Genomic DNA, 17247 nt, shown 5'->3' with positions numbered 1-17247 from the left:
GCAGTTGCTATGGGGCTTGGTTAATTCCAGAGATAAAAGTCCTGTGATCTTGGTATAAGACTCCCACTCCTGTGACATTGGCATAGAGCTTTATATAGGTTGCTTACACCTTTCCTGGCAAACTAATCAGGTAAAAAAAAGTCACTTTCTGGCAAGTATAGGGACCTCAGAATATGAAGGAAACTTCAAAATCAAAGGAATTAATCCAAATCTTTAGATCTTACAGGGGAAATCTGAAGACAAACAAGTCCTTGGCAAGCCTCCTAGCCTTGAGAAGCATTTAGAAGTTCAATCTGAGATTCCTTATGAAAAAAATCCAGCAAAGCAGATTTTAAAAGATTCTATATGGTCAATCACTATTCTTGCTGCACTCATGTAAATAACCAAGCCAAGTGTAATGAAGCTAAATTTTTCAAATAAACCTAATGTGTCTATGTTTGGAAAAATGAGGGTGATGTTTAGAGAGAAAAATTATGTTTCAGTAATACTCTTTTGTGGGTATTAGATTCTGTTGCAGGAAAAAGGAGCACATGAGAATAGTCATGTCGCAGCTCTTGTAAGAGTTGAGTGAGTTTCTGGTGTGGGCTGCCAAATGAAGAAAGAACTCCAGAGCAAGCTATAGTAAAGTGGAAGCGAATTTAGACATATAAACACATTCCACAGACAGATGTGGATGTGGGCCATCTCAAGTGAGAGTGGCCCTGGGGTATGGGGGTGGTTAGTTTTTATGGGCTGCTAAGTCACTTCAGTCGTGTCCGACTCTGTGCGACCCCATGGTCTGCAGCCTACCAGGCTCCTCCATCCATGGGATTTTCCAGGCAAGAGTACTGGAGTGGGGTGCCATTGCCTTCTCCATTTTATGGGCTGGATAATGATATATGCTAACAAATGGGAGGAATAATCTAGCAATTTGGAAGAAGAGGTGAGGATTTCCAGGAATTGGACCACTTACTTTTTTATCTTTTTGATCAAACCCCGGGTCTCCTGCATTGCAGGTAGACTCTTTACCGTCTGAACCACTAGGCAATCCCATAATTAAATTTTGTTTTTCTGTTGTTCTCATGTCCATTTAATTATTAGGCCAGCCAGAAGAACCTAGAAGTGTAGACGAAAATTTTTCTTCTCCAACAGTAAGTTTCAAGACTCCTCCACACAATTCCAGTGTGCAGCAAAATTGGAGTATAAGTAGGTTACAGCCTTGCTACTCAGTGACCAGAAGCATCCATATCACCTGAGAGCCTGTTAGAAATGCAGATTCTTAGGCCCCCACCCCAGCCTGCTGACTCAGACTCTGCAGAAGCACGTCTCAAGTGCTTTATTTGCACATGAAAGCTTGATAAGCACTCAATGGGATGCCCTTTAATGGGGCGTAATGGGGCCTGCCAGTTGTAATTATTTCTGTAAATGGAAAAATCCCTGAATAATGTAGCATTAATGACTTTGAGAGGGAAGCAGACGGCAGTACTCTGAGAGTCAGACTGGAGAATGCTGTTATAGACGCTTAAAGAAACTGAAAGGTTCTGGTTGATTGTTGTATCTGCATGGATTAATTTTCACAATGCTTACAGACCTTCCAAACAGTCATACATCGTCCAGGGATTTCATTTCGCTTGAAAGCTCGGTGTGTGACAAGACAGCTCCAAGTGCTTTGTGCTTATTGTTAATATAATTCTCAGGGCCACTCAGGCTGCGGATGTTAATGATTCCCAGTTTGCAGAAGCACAGAGTGGTTAAGAGCCTGCCCCCAGTCATCTAGCTATTCACTGGCTAAATGATGGTTCTGTTGTGTTGACAGCTATTGTCTTTCAAAATCAAAAGTAAGGTTTATTTCATAGTCAATATTGCGAAGAAGTAGTAAGGACCAAGGATGTCAGACAGAAATTGTGCCCAGGAACAGCACTGGGCTTTTTATATCAACTCCACTTAATAGCCTGGCCTTTGAGAGGAGGCAAGAGTTTGGGGGAAACAAAATTAAAGAGGAGCTTTTCTTCACTTCACTAGGCCTATTCAAAGCCAAGGAGGGTCCTGCCTCAACTTCTTTCCTCTCACCTCACTCAGCCCAGAGCATCACATCAGCCCAGTGACAGGAACCAGTGGGGAAACTTCCTCAGCACACCGCGGGGCAGCTGCTGCTGCCAAGCCCAGACCTGCAGGGCCTGACAGTCTCCCATGTGGTCATCAGGTGCAAGAAAGCAACTGTTGAAGAACTAGGTCAAGATCATCACAGACGCGCAATGTCATGAAGAGTAAGAAATATCACCACCTTCCAGCTGTGTGTCAGAACCAAAGCTTTATTTTAATATGCTTATTGTTTTCAGAACATCACTGGCAACTAGAAACTCATATGCAAGAGTGATTTTTATAACTGTAGATAAAATAGATAATGGAATTGTAACAGTAAATACACCTTAAATATAAATATACACATTGCCATCCCACACGTATAAAAGTCATGCTTTGTAAATGCTCTGTCCACACACTATCTTTGTGGGACACTGAATTTCAGGATGGATCTTCGAGGGTTTACATGTGTCCCATTAGTTATAGATACTTCCAGAGATCTTATGTAGGAGCAACACATTACAAATTTTGAAAAAAAAATTAAGTATCACAGAGCATTTTTTGAATATTTAATACTTTTGTTCTATAAAGAGTATTTCTTAAATATTACAAATGGTGAAACAAATATACTAGCTTACAGATATATACAATGTACTAATTTATACTTCAAAAATGCAGGAAGAGAAATTATATATATATATTTATATATATATATAATTTTAGATCGAATGAACAATTCAATATTGCTCTTGAGTTGGTCTTGCTGTATTGCATGCATGCCTAGGGCACGCCCATGGCTTGTCACCAGATGGAAGAGGGATTGGCAGGGACAGAATGGGACCCATGGAGCCCCAAGCTTATTCCCAGAGAGCCATCTTTTAAGCAATACTTTGAGTTTTGTAACTTACTGAGGCGAGGTCAAAATCTGTTGTGTCCATACACAAGGTAGGATGTGTCCTCAAGAATCACAACTACTTATTCGAGGATGGGGCCACATAAATGCTAAAAACATCTGATTCAGTGGAACTAACTCCTCGAGCCCTGAGTGTCAGTTGGAGAGCTTTGAAAAGATTATTTTGAGATAATCATCTATACCCTCAGTGCAGTTCATAAAAAATGATCTCAGAACAAAGACCCATGATTGAGGCATCAATAGCCTTCCAGTAAACTCACAGGCAAAATACAAAGGAACAAAATGTGTCCTGAATGACATCAGATTTTCAATAATTACAAGCTTCTCACATTGATAAAATTGTAAACACTGAAAAATGTAGACATTGCCTTGAGAGGACTAAATGAATTTCTAACTTGGATCAGGAGTAATGTGGCAGTCATGGGGAGCCTGCAAACTGGGAGCCTTGTGGACAGCTCATGGCAGACATCACATTTGACCATTAGCTTAACCCACCTAAGATCTCTACAGTTCATTTTGGCCATGAAGTCCCATTTCTTCTTCCACTTAACCCAAATCTAAATTACAAATGGATGGCATCTCTCTGAGAATGGAAATAGAACAAAAAAAATATATATAGGGATAAGTTGAAAAGCAAATGTTCTAGAAAATTCAGCAATGAGATCTCACTGTGAAGGCTGTGCAACACTCACTTGGAACAGAAGGAGCCCAGCAGAGGGTGTGGCTGTTAGGACTTGGAGAGGGACTTGGTTCTGGACCAGGAGTTCTGGGTTTCCCTGATCCCCACTGGTGGCCAGGCCAGCCATCTCTACCCTCCCTGCCCAAGTTCTATTCTAGGAGGCCAGAGTGGTGGGCAGACTATCAAGCCAATGGCTTGCAAAGTGCCTCCCACACACAAAATACATCACAGAGATGAGTTATTAGCAGAGCAGAAGGGATGAGGGGAAGGCAAGAAAATCAAACCAAAAGGGGGAATTTAGGATCTGTTGAGAGCATAGAGCTGCCCAGAAGTGGCCACATCAGGAGGGGCAGGGAAAACACAGAAAGTACAGGAGAGAGTGGTGTCCATAAAGGTCCTGAACTTGACCACTCAGTACCAGCTAGCACTGCTGCCCAGCAGCCTGGAAGCATCCCTGTACTCTGCCTGCCAGGCAGGCAACAGGAAGGTGTTCTGCAAGGGAACATTCCAGAGGAAGCCAGAGTGGGATGCAGACTGGAACCAAGAGGAAAACTTATAGGCTCTGTCAGTGGGAACTTTCAGGAAGCAGCTCCAAAGCAGCCTTGATGCCAGCAGAAGAATTAGCTGAGTAGTCTGTGCTCTGCCCATGACAGAGGCCTGCCCGACCTGTCTCCAGCCAGCATGCAGCAACCAGCAGTGGTTGGAGGATGCACATGAGATTTATTCCAGAGTGAACCCAGCATAGGCCAGCTCTTAGAAGACATTTCTAAAGGAACGTGCACCATAATTGATTACTTGAACTGATTTTCCAGGAATATACTTGTTAGAGATAATAATCAAAAACACAGCAAACAACTTCTGTCTCAAAGTATTTCATTAAGGTGCAAAATATGGCACAGACGTGTCTACGTCTGTTAGAAAATGGATGTGCTTCTGGTCTTCAGAGGGCCTTTATTGGCTGTTACTCAGTTGGAGATAGAGCGAGTTATTGAAAAAAAAGATCATGTTGGAGGACAAAAAATGTCTAAAAAATAGCTACTTTGATTGCTTTTATTTAAAATCTAAGGGCTGTAAGAGTTATACCCCTCATGGGTCAAAGGAAGGAAACTTCACGTTTCTAAAACTCTCAAAATATAACACACAAAAATATTATTGTGATGTTTCAGTATTGTCACAATATCCTCACACAAACGTTTCAAATGGAAATTGAATTTTTGACAGAGTGGCATACTCTTAGTGAATTCACCACTGTATGTGAAAAGAAATACTCTAAAAGGTTAAAATGATACCTGCTAATAACTAGGCTAGTGAGGACATCCCCTCAGATTGGCAAGGCTCACAGGTCAGCTCTATTACATTTAATTCAGTTAAAGAACCATAGAAGGGAACAGCTTTGGCCTGGTCTTCTCACCTCCTGCTGCCCCTCCCATCCCCCAGGGATGTCACTGGCTTCGGAGCAGAGGGGACGCCTGGTCTTGGGGGTTGGTGCCTGCAGCTCTGGGTTAATGTGTATAAATGCTCTCATATGTATCCAGATGGTACCTCCTGCTATCAGCAAAGCACATTCTCCTTCTGCCAGCACGAGCCTTCCTGCCTCCTGAGGGCCAAGGATGCCTCCAAAAATGGCTGATGTCCCTTGGGTTTCCTGCGATGCCAAGCGTGTTGGTTTTCATTTTAAGCATCTGTCAGATTCCCTGATTCTGGAGAGGGGGTGCTTATCGGTGGTGGTGTGAAATGCCCTCTGAGGACAGTTGGGCACATCTCAGTCAAAATGCAATATTTAACATGTGGGCATCTGACATGCTACCCTGACGACTGCAGGTGTCACGTGGGAGGGGGAGGGGCAAAGAGGGGGGACACACAACCATTGCTCCCACGGGAGGGCGGTTCACATGACCACGCACTTGCCCTTGAGCTTCTCTTTCCTTTTCTGCTGCTTGCTCTTTTTCCCGTCGATCTGGAGGCTCACGGTCCTGCGCTTCTCCAGGTTGAGCAGCTCCTGGAAGAGCTCCTTCACGTTGAGGTTGAGCTTGGCCGAGGTCTCCATGAAGGCGCACTTCCACTTGCGAGCCAGCACCTCGGCCTCACTGCTCTCCACTTCGCGGTTTGGGCTCTCGTCACACTTGTTCCCCACCAGCATGATGGGGATGCTCTCCACGTCCCCTTTGATCTCGCAGATTTGCTCATAGATGGGCTTGAGCTCCTCCAGAGACTGCCGGCTGGTGATGGAGTAAACCAGGATGAAAGCATGCCCTTTGGAGATGGAAAGCCGCTGCATGGCCGGGAACTGGTGACTGCCCGTGGTGTCCGTGATCTGCAGGGTGCAGATGCTCTTGTCACAGCTGATGACCTGCCGGTACGTGTCTTCCACAGTGGGGATGTAGCTCTCCCGAAACGTGCCTTTCACAAACCGCAAGACAAGAGAGCTCTTGCCAACACCACCTGCGCCGAACACGGCCACCCGGTAATCATTGCTTTGCTCCGGCATGTTGTTTGCAGGCTCCAACGATTAACTAGGAAGCACCTACCAAAGGAACCAGATGTTTGAGAGAATTAGTAAAAGAAAACCTAGGAAAAGACTGCTTTACCGTTTCTTGATAGCTTAAAGAAAAAAAAAATTAAGTGGTATTATTTGCTTTCACTTTTCCTACATAACAATTCAAATTTCATTTTAAAATTCTCTAATTCTAAATCCAATTATAGATAACCCTCAGTTTTCAACAGGGCTGTTGATCTACTGAGTGGCTACCTGAAGTCAGTCTGTTCCTCCTTATTGGACCATGGTTCTGAGCAGCTTTGCTCTCAAATCACCCAGCACCCAGGGAAAAGATGCAAAGTCAGTCCAAGGGAGAAAGAATCCAGGAAAGGTAATGGGGAGTTGGAAACTAGTCAGTCCTCAACACACACACACACACACACAATCACAGCAGATCTTTACTGTTTAACCTAAAATGCTGCTGCTGCTAAGTCGATTCAGTTGTGTCCAACTCTGTGCGACCCCATAGACGGCAGCCCACCAGGCTCCCCTGTCCCTGGGATTCTCCAGGCAAGAACACTGGAGTGGGTTGCCATTTCCTTCTCCAATGCAGGAAAGTGAAAAGTGAAAGTGAAGTCGCTCAGTCGTGTCTGACCCTCAGCGACCCCATGGACTGCAGCCTTCCAGGCTCCTCCATCCATGGGATTTTCCAGGCAAGAGTATTGGAGTGGGGTGCCATTGCCTTCTCCAACCTAAAGTGCTATGAACATTCAATATACCGGTCATAATACATAATTTTTACAAGTACAGAGAGGGAGTTAAAGGGGAGCAGAATGCAATTAATATTTACACAATGTTTATATTAACTCATGAAATCCTCACCACCCTGCAGAACTGGTGTCATTATCCCCTGCAAAATGAAGAACCTGAAAACACAAAAATAATAGGATCATGGCATCTGGTCCCATCACTTCATGGCAAATAGATGGGGAAACAGTGGAAACAGTGTCAGACTTTATTTTGGGGGGCTCCAAAATCACTGCAGATGGTGACTGCAGCCATGAAATTAAAAGACGCTCATTCCTTGCAAGGAAAGTTATGACCAATCTAGATCGCATATTCAAAAGCAGAGACATTACTTTGCCAACAAAGGTCCATCTAGTAAAGGTTATGGTTTTTCCAGTGGTCATGTATGGATGTAAGAGTTGGACTGTGAAGAAAGCTGAGCACCAAAGAATGGATGTTTTTGAACTGGGGTGTTGGAGAAGACTCTTGAGAGTCCCTTGAACTGCAAGGAGATCCAACCAGTCCATTCTAAAGGAGATCAGTCTTGGGTGTTCATTGGAAGGACTGATGCTAAAGCTGAAACTCCAATACTTTGGCTACCTCATACGAAGCGTTGACTCATTGGAAAAGACTCTGATACTGGGAGGGATTGGGGGCAGGAGAAGAAGGGGATGACAGAGGATGAGATGGCTGGATGGCATCACCAACTTGATGGACATGAGTTTGGGTGAACTCCGGGAGTTGGTGATGGATAGGGAAGCCTAGCGTGCTGTGATTCATGGGGTTGCAGAGAGTCGGACACAACCGAGTGACTGAACTGAACTGAATGTCCCTGACTTCACACAGCCAGTGAGATGAGCTGTTGCTCAATTGCTCAGTTGTGTCCAACTCTTTGTGACACCATGGACTGCAGCACGCCAGGCTTCCTTGTCCTTCACCTCCCAGAGCTTGCTCACACTCATATCCATTGAGTCAGTGATGTCATCTATCCATCTCATCCTCTACCACCCCCTTCTCTTCCTGCCCTCAATCTTTCCCAGCATCAGGGTCTTTTCTAAGTGAAGTGAGACCGGGATGCAAACTGATGTGTCTCTGTCCCACAGGCTGCTGGAGTCACAGAGGGCCTGAGTGTGAACTCTCATTAAGCACCAAGTATTGACAATTCCAATCCCAAAGAAAGGCAATGCCAAAGAATGCTCAAACTACTGCACAATTGCACTCATCGCACACTCTAGTAAGGTAATGCTCAAAATTCTCCAAGCCAGGCTTCAGCAATATGTGAACCGTGAACTTCCTGATGTTCAAGGTGGTTTTAGAAAAGGCAGAGGAACCAGAGATCAAATTGCCAACATCCACTGGATCATAGAAAAAGCAAGAGAGTTCCAGAAAAACATCTATTTCTGCTTTACTGACTATGCCAAAGCCTTTTACTGTGTGGATCACAATAAACTGTGGAAAATTCTGAAAGAGAGGGGAATACCAGAACACCTGATCTGCCTCTTGAGACACCTGTATGCAGGTCAGGAAGCAACAGTTAGAACTGGACATGGAACAACAGACTGGTTCCAAATAGGAAAAGGAGATTGTCAAGGCTGTATATTGTCACCCTGTTTATTTAACTTATATGCAGAGTACATCATGAGAAACTCTGGACTGGAAGAAACACAAACTGGAATCAAGTTTGCCGGGAGAAATATCAATAACCTCAGATATGCAGATGACACCACCCTTATGGCAGAAAGTGAAGAGGAACTAAAAAGCCTCTTGATGAAAGTGAAAGTGGAGAGTGAAAAAGTTGGCTTAAAGCTCAACATTCAGAAAACGAAGATCATGGCATCCAGTCCCACCACTTCATGGGAAATAGATGGGGAAACAGTGGAAACAGGGTCAGACTTTATTTTTCTGGGCTCCAAAATCACTGCAGATGTTGAGTGCAGCCATGAAATTAAAAGACGCTTCCTCCTTGGAAGGAAAGTTATGACCAACCTAGATAGCATATTGAAAAGCAGAGACATTACTTTGCCAACAAAGGTTCATCTAGTCAAGGCTATGGTTTTTCCAGTGGTCATGTATGGATGTGAGAGTTGGACTGTGAAGAAGGCTGAGCTCGGAAGAATTGATGCTTTTGAACTGGGGTGTTGGAGAAGACTCTTGAGAGTCCCTTGGACTGCAAGGAGATCCAACCAGTCCATTCTGAAGGAGATCAGCCCTGGGATTTCTTTGGAAGGAATGATGCTAAAGCTGAAACTCCAGTACTTTGGCCACCTCATGCAAAGAGTTGACTCATTGGAAAAGACTCTGATGCTGGGAGGGATTGGGGCAGGAGGAGAAGAGGACGACAGAGGATGAGATGGCTGGATGGCCTCACTGACTCGATGGACATGAGTTTGGGTGAACTCCGGGAGTTGTTGATGGACAGGGAGGCCTGTCGTGCTGTGATTCATGGCGTTGCAAAGAGTCGGACACGACTGATCGACTGATCTGATCTGATCTGATTGACAATTAACTAAGAAGCTTGGAGCGGTCCTTTCATTCATCACAATTAAAATGATTATAGATGCTTTATTTTTAAGAATGATAAGAAGTGTTACTAAGATAATAGTATAAACCACTATTAATGGTCATAAAATGGAGTAGAATGGGGTTTCCCTTCAATACAAATACCACCTCTTTCCTGACATATAGATTATTAAATATCTTTCATACTGCCCCTTTTTTGGTAAGAAAGGATACAAAAACATCCAAAAAATAGAGAATCAAGCAATATCCAACATTTTTAAAATGAAGTAGACAAGTAATATGGTAATGTGGAATATGGAACCCATTTTCTCTAGGCAACATTTGCTTTCACTTTTCACTTTCACTTTTTTTGGAGTAACTGAGGGACAATAATAAAAGGCACTCCTCAAAATCATTTTCAGAGACCAGTAAAAATTAGATATAATTAGCCATGGAAGAAAATGGGTATGTGCAGCGAATGTCTACTGGCAGACAAATCAGGTCAAAGCCCAGGACAGTGATATCTCATCTCATGATTTCTTTCTGAGTTCACTATGTACACTGGCCTGCAAATATGCTCAATTAAATACTCAGCTGTTCTCGTATGCGCTTTGGAACCCCTAACCTATCGAGAAGGCAATGGCACCGCACTCCAGTACTCTTGCCTGGAGAATCCCATGGATGGAGGAGCCTGGTGGGCTGCAGTCCATGGGGTCGTGAAGAGTCGGAGACGACTGAGAAACTTCACTTTCACTTTTCAGTTTCATGCATTGGAGGAGGAAATGGCAACCCACTCCAGTGTTCTTGCCTGGAGAATCCCAGGGACGGGGGAGCCTGGTGGGCTGTGGTCTATGGGGTCGCACAGAGTCGGACACGACTGAAGCGACTTAGCAGCAGCAGCAGCAACCTATCGAGAAACTTGAAGAAGCATTTATATACATATATGTGCACACAAACAACTGAATCTCTTTGCTGTACACCTGAAACTAACACAGCATTGTAAATTAACTGTACTTCGAGTTACATGGTTACATGTTACATGGTTAGTTACATTGTTACAACTTTTTAAGAAAAGAAGAAAGTGAACCCAGAGAAAGAAAAAAGAAAGATTAGAGTAGAAATTAATAAAGAATAGAAAACTAATAGAAAATAATTAATGGAACCAAAATTTGGTTTTTTGAAAATATCAACAATAATAATATTTGCATTAGATTGAAGAAAAAAAGACTCAAATTATTGAAATCACGAATGAAAGAAAAAACACTACAGATCTTATAGAAATAAAGGTTATAAGGGCATGACCAACTCCAAGATGACATGTTAGATAACTACGATGAAACAGATGCAAACTACTCAAGCTGACTCAAGAAGAAATACCAAATCTGAATAGAACTGTAATGGGATAATAATCAAAATATTATTTACAAAGAAAATGCCCAGGTCCAGATAGCTTCACTGGTGAATTCCAGGGAAGATCCCCTGGAGGAGGAAATGGCACCCCACTTCAGTATTCCTGCTGAGAGAATCTTACGGACAAAGGAGCCTGGTGGGCTACAGTCCATAGCGTTGCAAAGAGTCCAACATGACTGAGCATCTGAGTACATACACATATATACGTAAACATATATATGTGTACATATGTGTGTAATATATATGTATATATAACATAACACAATATATCAATGAAAGACAAAATCCACAATACCTCAGTAGATACAAAAAACTGACAACATTCAGCACTCAATTATGTTAAAATAAAAACAGTTGAAAGAAAAAGTATAGTCACTGAATCGTGTCTGACTCTGTGACCCCATGGACTATAGTCTCTGTCCATGGAATTCTTTAGGCAAGAATACTGGAGTGGATTGCCATTTCCTTCTCCAGGGGATCTTCCTGACTCAGGGGTGGAATCTGGGTCTCGCCCATTGCAAGCAGATTCTTTACCTTAAGCCAGCAATAAAAGTGAACTTCTTCAACCAGATAATGGGCATATAATGAACAATACCAAACTAACACAATACTTCATGGTAAAAGACTGAATGACTTCTCACTAAGATCCAGAAAAAGAGTATTCACTTTTATAGTTTCTACTCAACATGTTACTAGAGGTTTTAACCATGATAATTAGGCAAGAAAATGAAATAAAAGGCATTCAGACTGGGAAGGAATGAAGCAAAACTATCTCTATTGCGGGTGGCATAACTTGGTATTGCTGCTAAGTCGATTCAGTCGTGTTCGACTCTGTGTGACCCCAGAGACAGCAGCCCACCAGGCTCCCCTGTCCCTCGGATTCTCCAGGCAAGAACACTGGAGTGGGTTGCCATTTCCTTCTCCAATGCATGAAAGTGAAAAGTGAAAGGGAAGTCGCTCAGTTGTATCCGACTCCTAGCAACCCCATGGACTGCAGCCTATTAGGCTCCTCCGTCCATGGGATTTTCCAGGCAAGAGTACTGGAGTGGGGTGCCATTGCCTTCTCCGTAACTTTGTATCAATAGATAGGAAATCCTAGGGAATCCACTAAAAACTTTTAGAACTAATAAATTAGATCAACGTTTTCAGAATACAACACCATTTAAAAATAAACTATTTCCACATACTTGAACAATCTAAAATGAAGAAACCAATTCCATTTACAATATCATCAACAAGTATAAGATACTTGGGAATACCTTTAACAGAGAAGTAAAAGTACACCTCTGAAAATTATAAAATACTGTTGAAAGGAACTGAAGACCTACATTTTTGGAAAGATACACACGTTTATGTATCAGAGGACAATGTTGTTAAAACAGCAATAGTCCCTTGAATCATCTACAAATTCAGTGCAATCCTTTAGAAAATCCCAACTGACGACATAAATTGACAAGCTGATCCCAGTATCCACAGGAAAATTGAAGAGACCCAGAATACTGAACCAATGGTAACTGAAGAAAAAAAGAAGTTGGAGGACACACACTGTTTGATTTCAAACTTATTACAAAGCTACAATAATCAAGACAGTGTGATATTGCACAGGGCAGCAAATAGATGAATGAAAAACTTCAGAGTCAAGAAATAAATTCTGACTTTTACAGTCAAATTATTTTTGACAAGGATATCAAGATAATTCAAGAAAGAATATCTTTTCAACAAATGGTGCTGGTACAACTGATATTCATATGAAAAAGAAAGAAGCCTCCCTTATACCATATACAAAAATTAACTCAAAATGGATTGAAGACCTAAATGTAAGCCCCAAAACTAAAAAATATCCTAAAAGAAAATACAGGCATAAGTTTATGATCTTTGATTTGGCATTGATTTCTTAGTAGTGATCCCAAAAACATGAACAAGATTAAAAAATAGGTCAATTTTATTTCATCAAAATCAAAAAGTCTGTTTATTAAATAACACTATTAAGAAAGTGTAAGGCAACCCACAGAAAGGGAGAAAATTTCTACAAATCATATACCTGACAAGTGATTAATTCCAGAATATATAATAGATTCCTGGCATTCAATAACAACAGATCAGATCAGTCGCTCAGTAGTGTCCGACTCTTTGTGACCCCATGGACTGCAGCATGCTAGGATTCCTTGTCCTTCACTATCTCCCTGAGTTTGCTCAAATGCCTGTCCACTGAGTCAGTGATATACCTAAACACCTCACCCTCTCTCATCCTCTTCTCTTCAATTTTTCCCAGCATCAGGGTCTTTACCATTGAGTTGGCTCTGACTCTTTGCATCAGATGGCTGAAGTATTCAGATGGCTTCAGCTTCAGCATCAGTCCTTCCCATGAATATTCAGGGTTGATTTCCTTTAGGATTGACTGCTTTGATCTCCTTGCTGTCCAAGAGGCCTCTCAAGAGTCTTCTCCAGAACCAGTTTGAAAGCATCAATTCTTCAGCACTCAGCCTTCTTTATGGTCCAACTCTCACATCTGTACATGACTACTGGAAAAACTATAGCTTTGACTATCTGGACCTTTGATGGTAAAGTGATTGTCTCTGCTTTTTAATACACTATCTAGGTTTGTCACAGCTTACCTTCCAAGGACCAAGTGTCTTTTAATTTCATGTCTTCAGTCAAATCCACAGTGATTTTGGAGCCCAAGAAAATAAAATCTGTCACTGCTTCCACATTTGCCCCTTCTGTTTGCCATGAAGTGATGGGAAATGCAAATCAAAACCACAAGGTAAAGCAGTTCACAGACACTTGGAAGACTTTAACAAAATTCAAAATTAAAAACAAAACAAAACAGAAAATAGCAAATGTTGACAATGCTGTAGGGAAACTGGAACCACTGTGCTTTGCTGATCTGAATGTAAAGTAGTATAGCTGCTTTGGAAAGCAATCCATCACTTCCTTAAAAAAGTAAACAGAATTACCATAAGACCCAGTGATTTCCCTAATCCTACACCCATGAGAAATGAAAACACAGCCACACAAATAATTGTATGTGAATGTTCTTAGCAACACTACTCATAGTAGTCAAAAAGCAGGAGAATATCCAAATGGTCACCATCTAATTAAAGCATAAGTAAAAATATGGTATATCCATACAATGAAGTATTATTTAGCAATAAAATGATATGAAGTATTGAAAGGTGATCTAGCAAGGATGAACCTTGAAAACATGATGCTAAATGAAAGAAGCCAATGACAAAAGACCACACATATTGTCTATTTATATGAAATATGCAGAATTGCAGATCTATAGACACAGAAAGGATATTTGTAATTGCCTAGGGATGGAGTAAAGTGGATATTGGGGAAAACTGGGAAGTGACTGGACAGAGTTTCCTTTTCAGTGATGAAGTGTTCTAAAACTTACTGTAGCAATGATTGGACAACCCTGTGAATATACTAAAAACTACTAAGTTGCATACTTCAGTTGGATGAATTATATCTCAACAATGCTATCATTTTAAAAAAGACTACATAGGATAACACTCCACTGTATATGATGATATTGTCTACTGATTCAGTGAACATTCTAAAGTTAATAGGCTCAGCTTTATTTGTAACAGCCAGATGATGGAAACAACACACATCTTCACAGTAGAAATGACAATCAAAGAATGGAATATTCATACCATAAAAAGCAATATACTGAATTACTTTATCCATACAATAAGAAAAAGCTATGAAAAGAACAAAGAATAATACATGCAACAACACAGTCGAATCTGACAGTTGAGCTCTGCTAAGCAGCCTGCTGAGCACTAGAGATGTTGCATATTTTCATTGGGCAGTGGTTACAAAGGTGTTAACACCATTTATAAGATGGTTATATGATTATTCTGAATGATTTCATTCTTTTAAATTTATCACAGCGGGAGTTCCTTGGTGGTTCAGTGGTTATGACTTTGCCTTCTAATGGAGGGGGTGCAGGTTTGATCCTTGGTCAGGAAGTTAAGATCCTACATGCCTCATGGCCAGAAAGCCAAAAGATGTGGATATTGAATAATATTCCTCAAACTGAGAAGAAACTTTGAGATTAAGAAATAAAGCAGGCAACTCCATGAAGTACAATTACGAAGTTTATTGAAGGTAACTTACATATGGGTTGGATGAGGCAGATGGCAATCCAGAAGCATTCATAGCAGCACTCCACCCTGTTGAAAGGGCTACAGGGGAGTTTAAAGGGGCCAATGTGAAATATAGATTCTGATGACCAAGTGAGAAGCATGTATGCACCCATTGGGAACCAATGGTTTTTCCTCCTGGAGGTTGGTTGGTGTGTCTGTAGGGGGTTGGGGGTGGGGGTGTCTCATGACCATCTGTGCCAGCAAAGGCATTCATTCCACTTTTCATGTCAGGTGAAGGCTAGTGTAAAAGTTGATAGAAAACATATTCAACTTGTGAGTATTCCTTGTGAGTTAGGCAGAAGGGTCAGGAAGATTACCTGGAGAAGGGCATGGCTACCCACTGCAAGATTCTTGCCTGGAGAATCCCATGAACAGAGGAGCCTGGTAGGCTACAGTCCACGGGGTCACAGAGTCGGACACGACTGAGCAGCTCGCACTTTCACTTTCAGTTATACAGAGAAGGAAAGGGGTAGGACTGAGAACTATGATGGAGCTGCCAACAAGGACTCAGTGTGGTTCAGCCACACAGAAAGAGATGAAGACCAGCAAAGTTTCAGTTAAGTGGTGTAGGGGAGCGAAAGTCACTCTGCAGTGGGCAGGAGAGTGATGGGAATTGATGAGCTGGTTGGAAAGAAAAGAAGTACAGATTCTATTTAAGGAAATTCAGGAATTAAGGAAAGGAGAGGGATAATTGGCAAAGGCTAAGGTAAGGGTTAGACAAGTGCGGAAGAATATCTACATAGGTCTGCTTCTGGGTGTCCGATGGAACAAATCTGAAAGAAAACAGGAGCCAATGGGATTCAGAATGCACACACAGCAAGTTATTCTTCAAGGAGAGAAAGAAGGGCAGGTGACGGCAGAGGAAGCCCCAATTAAACCTGACCAGGCCATTCCCAACTGCTCCTGTTATCTCAGCTTAAAAACTTTAAAAACAAACAAATGAAAAATAATATAATGCATGTAATTGGTTAAAGAAAAATTAAAATATTATAAAATACTCTTATCTACTCCTAGACCCCTTCCTTCAGCAGCTCTAGTCTCTAAGAATGGAAGCTCAATTATTTCCTGGTGTTCACCTTTAAATTTTAAATAATGCATTCATTGCTTGAATAATACATCTTAATGTCCTGAGTTACTGATTTTTGGACCATCTCTCTCTCTCTCTGTAAAATTAGCACTATTATCTTCCTCCATTGCCTAATTGTATCACTTACGCTCTATTTTTAAAGCAAATATCAGTATTTAAATTTTCCAGTTATAATATTTATAATTTGTTCCAAAACTTATATTGTCTTCTGTGGTTCTTCTGCAGGTTGTTTCTAAATGCTATTAATAAACAGCATTAAAAGGACTTTGTAAAGATTTTTTACTGAGGAAGTAGACAAAATTGGACCCACTAAGAGAGAAAGGTCATTTTCACCAAACTGCTGATTGCATAATTTTCTGTGTCAGAAACACTGGGGTCTTACTTTTCCAGCTTTTTGTCTGGTTTTTGCCTAAATATTAATAATATAATTTTTGTATTTCAATTGATCATCTTAGGATTTATTTTATACTTCAGTATAAACATTACTGATAATTTCTTTTAGATGACATTAAAATTTCTGAGCTCACAGTCTTTCACTTGATTGATAGAATTCTGCAGCCAAATTAAGTTCAAATTCTTTTTTCTTTTCAGACTTTAAAAATCATTTAACTTTATCATCCAGGGTTACTGACACAAAATTCAAAGCCAGTATGATATTCTTTCCTTTGTAGGAAAGTTGTGTTTTCCCCTTCTCTTGGCAGGGTTAGGGTATTCTCTTTATTCTTGGAGTTATGACATTTCAGGATATATCTAGAACTGCTTCTTAATTGTGGTGCCTTTTTCCAGGGGCGGGGGGTGGTGGGGGTGGGAGGGGGCTGGTGTGCAGCATGTTGCTGGTTAAAAACTTAACCCTTTATGCAACTTGGGAAATTTTTCATTTGCTTTTTAAAATTACATCATCTTAATCCTTCTATCTTTTTTCTCTTTCTGAAACTTCTGTTAGATGATGAACCAAGTATACCTGTTCTTGATTTCTCTAAAATCTTTTCATTTATGTTGTAAATAAACTTTCTTGTACTCTGATTTTTTTCTTTCTCAAAGAAGCATTTTGTTATCAGGAAAGGTGATACCAGGCAGAATTTCAGTAAGACTATTAATTGAGATTTGTTGCTATTGTTCTTATCTGAGATTGCAGCCATGAAATTAAAAGACGCTTACTCCTTGGAAGGAAAGTTA

The 17247-nt window shown here is 41.2% G+C and overlaps 1 protein-coding gene across 1 annotated transcript in view; it reads right to left on the bottom strand.

The window, feature by feature from the left end:
• Positions 1-2271: 2271 nt before the first annotated feature.
• DIRAS2 (DIRAS family GTPase 2) overlaps positions 2272-17247 on the bottom strand; it is a 36418-nt gene continuing 21442 nt past the window's right edge. The window contains exon 2 of the mRNA XM_027550361.1: positions 2272-6177. Coding sequence (XP_027406162.1) covers positions 5542-6141 — 600 coding nt within the window. The 5' untranslated portion in view covers positions 6142-6177 and the 3' untranslated portion in view covers positions 2272-5541. The remainder of the gene's footprint in view (positions 6178-17247) is intronic.

This window comes from Bos indicus x Bos taurus, chromosome 8 (assembly GCF_003369695.1).
Source record: "Bos indicus x Bos taurus breed Angus x Brahman F1 hybrid chromosome 8, Bos_hybrid_MaternalHap_v2.0, whole genome shotgun sequence".
Lineage (NCBI taxonomy): Eukaryota > Metazoa > Chordata > Mammalia > Artiodactyla > Bovidae > Bos > Bos indicus x Bos taurus.
Note: the sequence above shows the minus strand (reverse complement) of the source record. Positions and strands in the feature narration are given on the sequence as shown.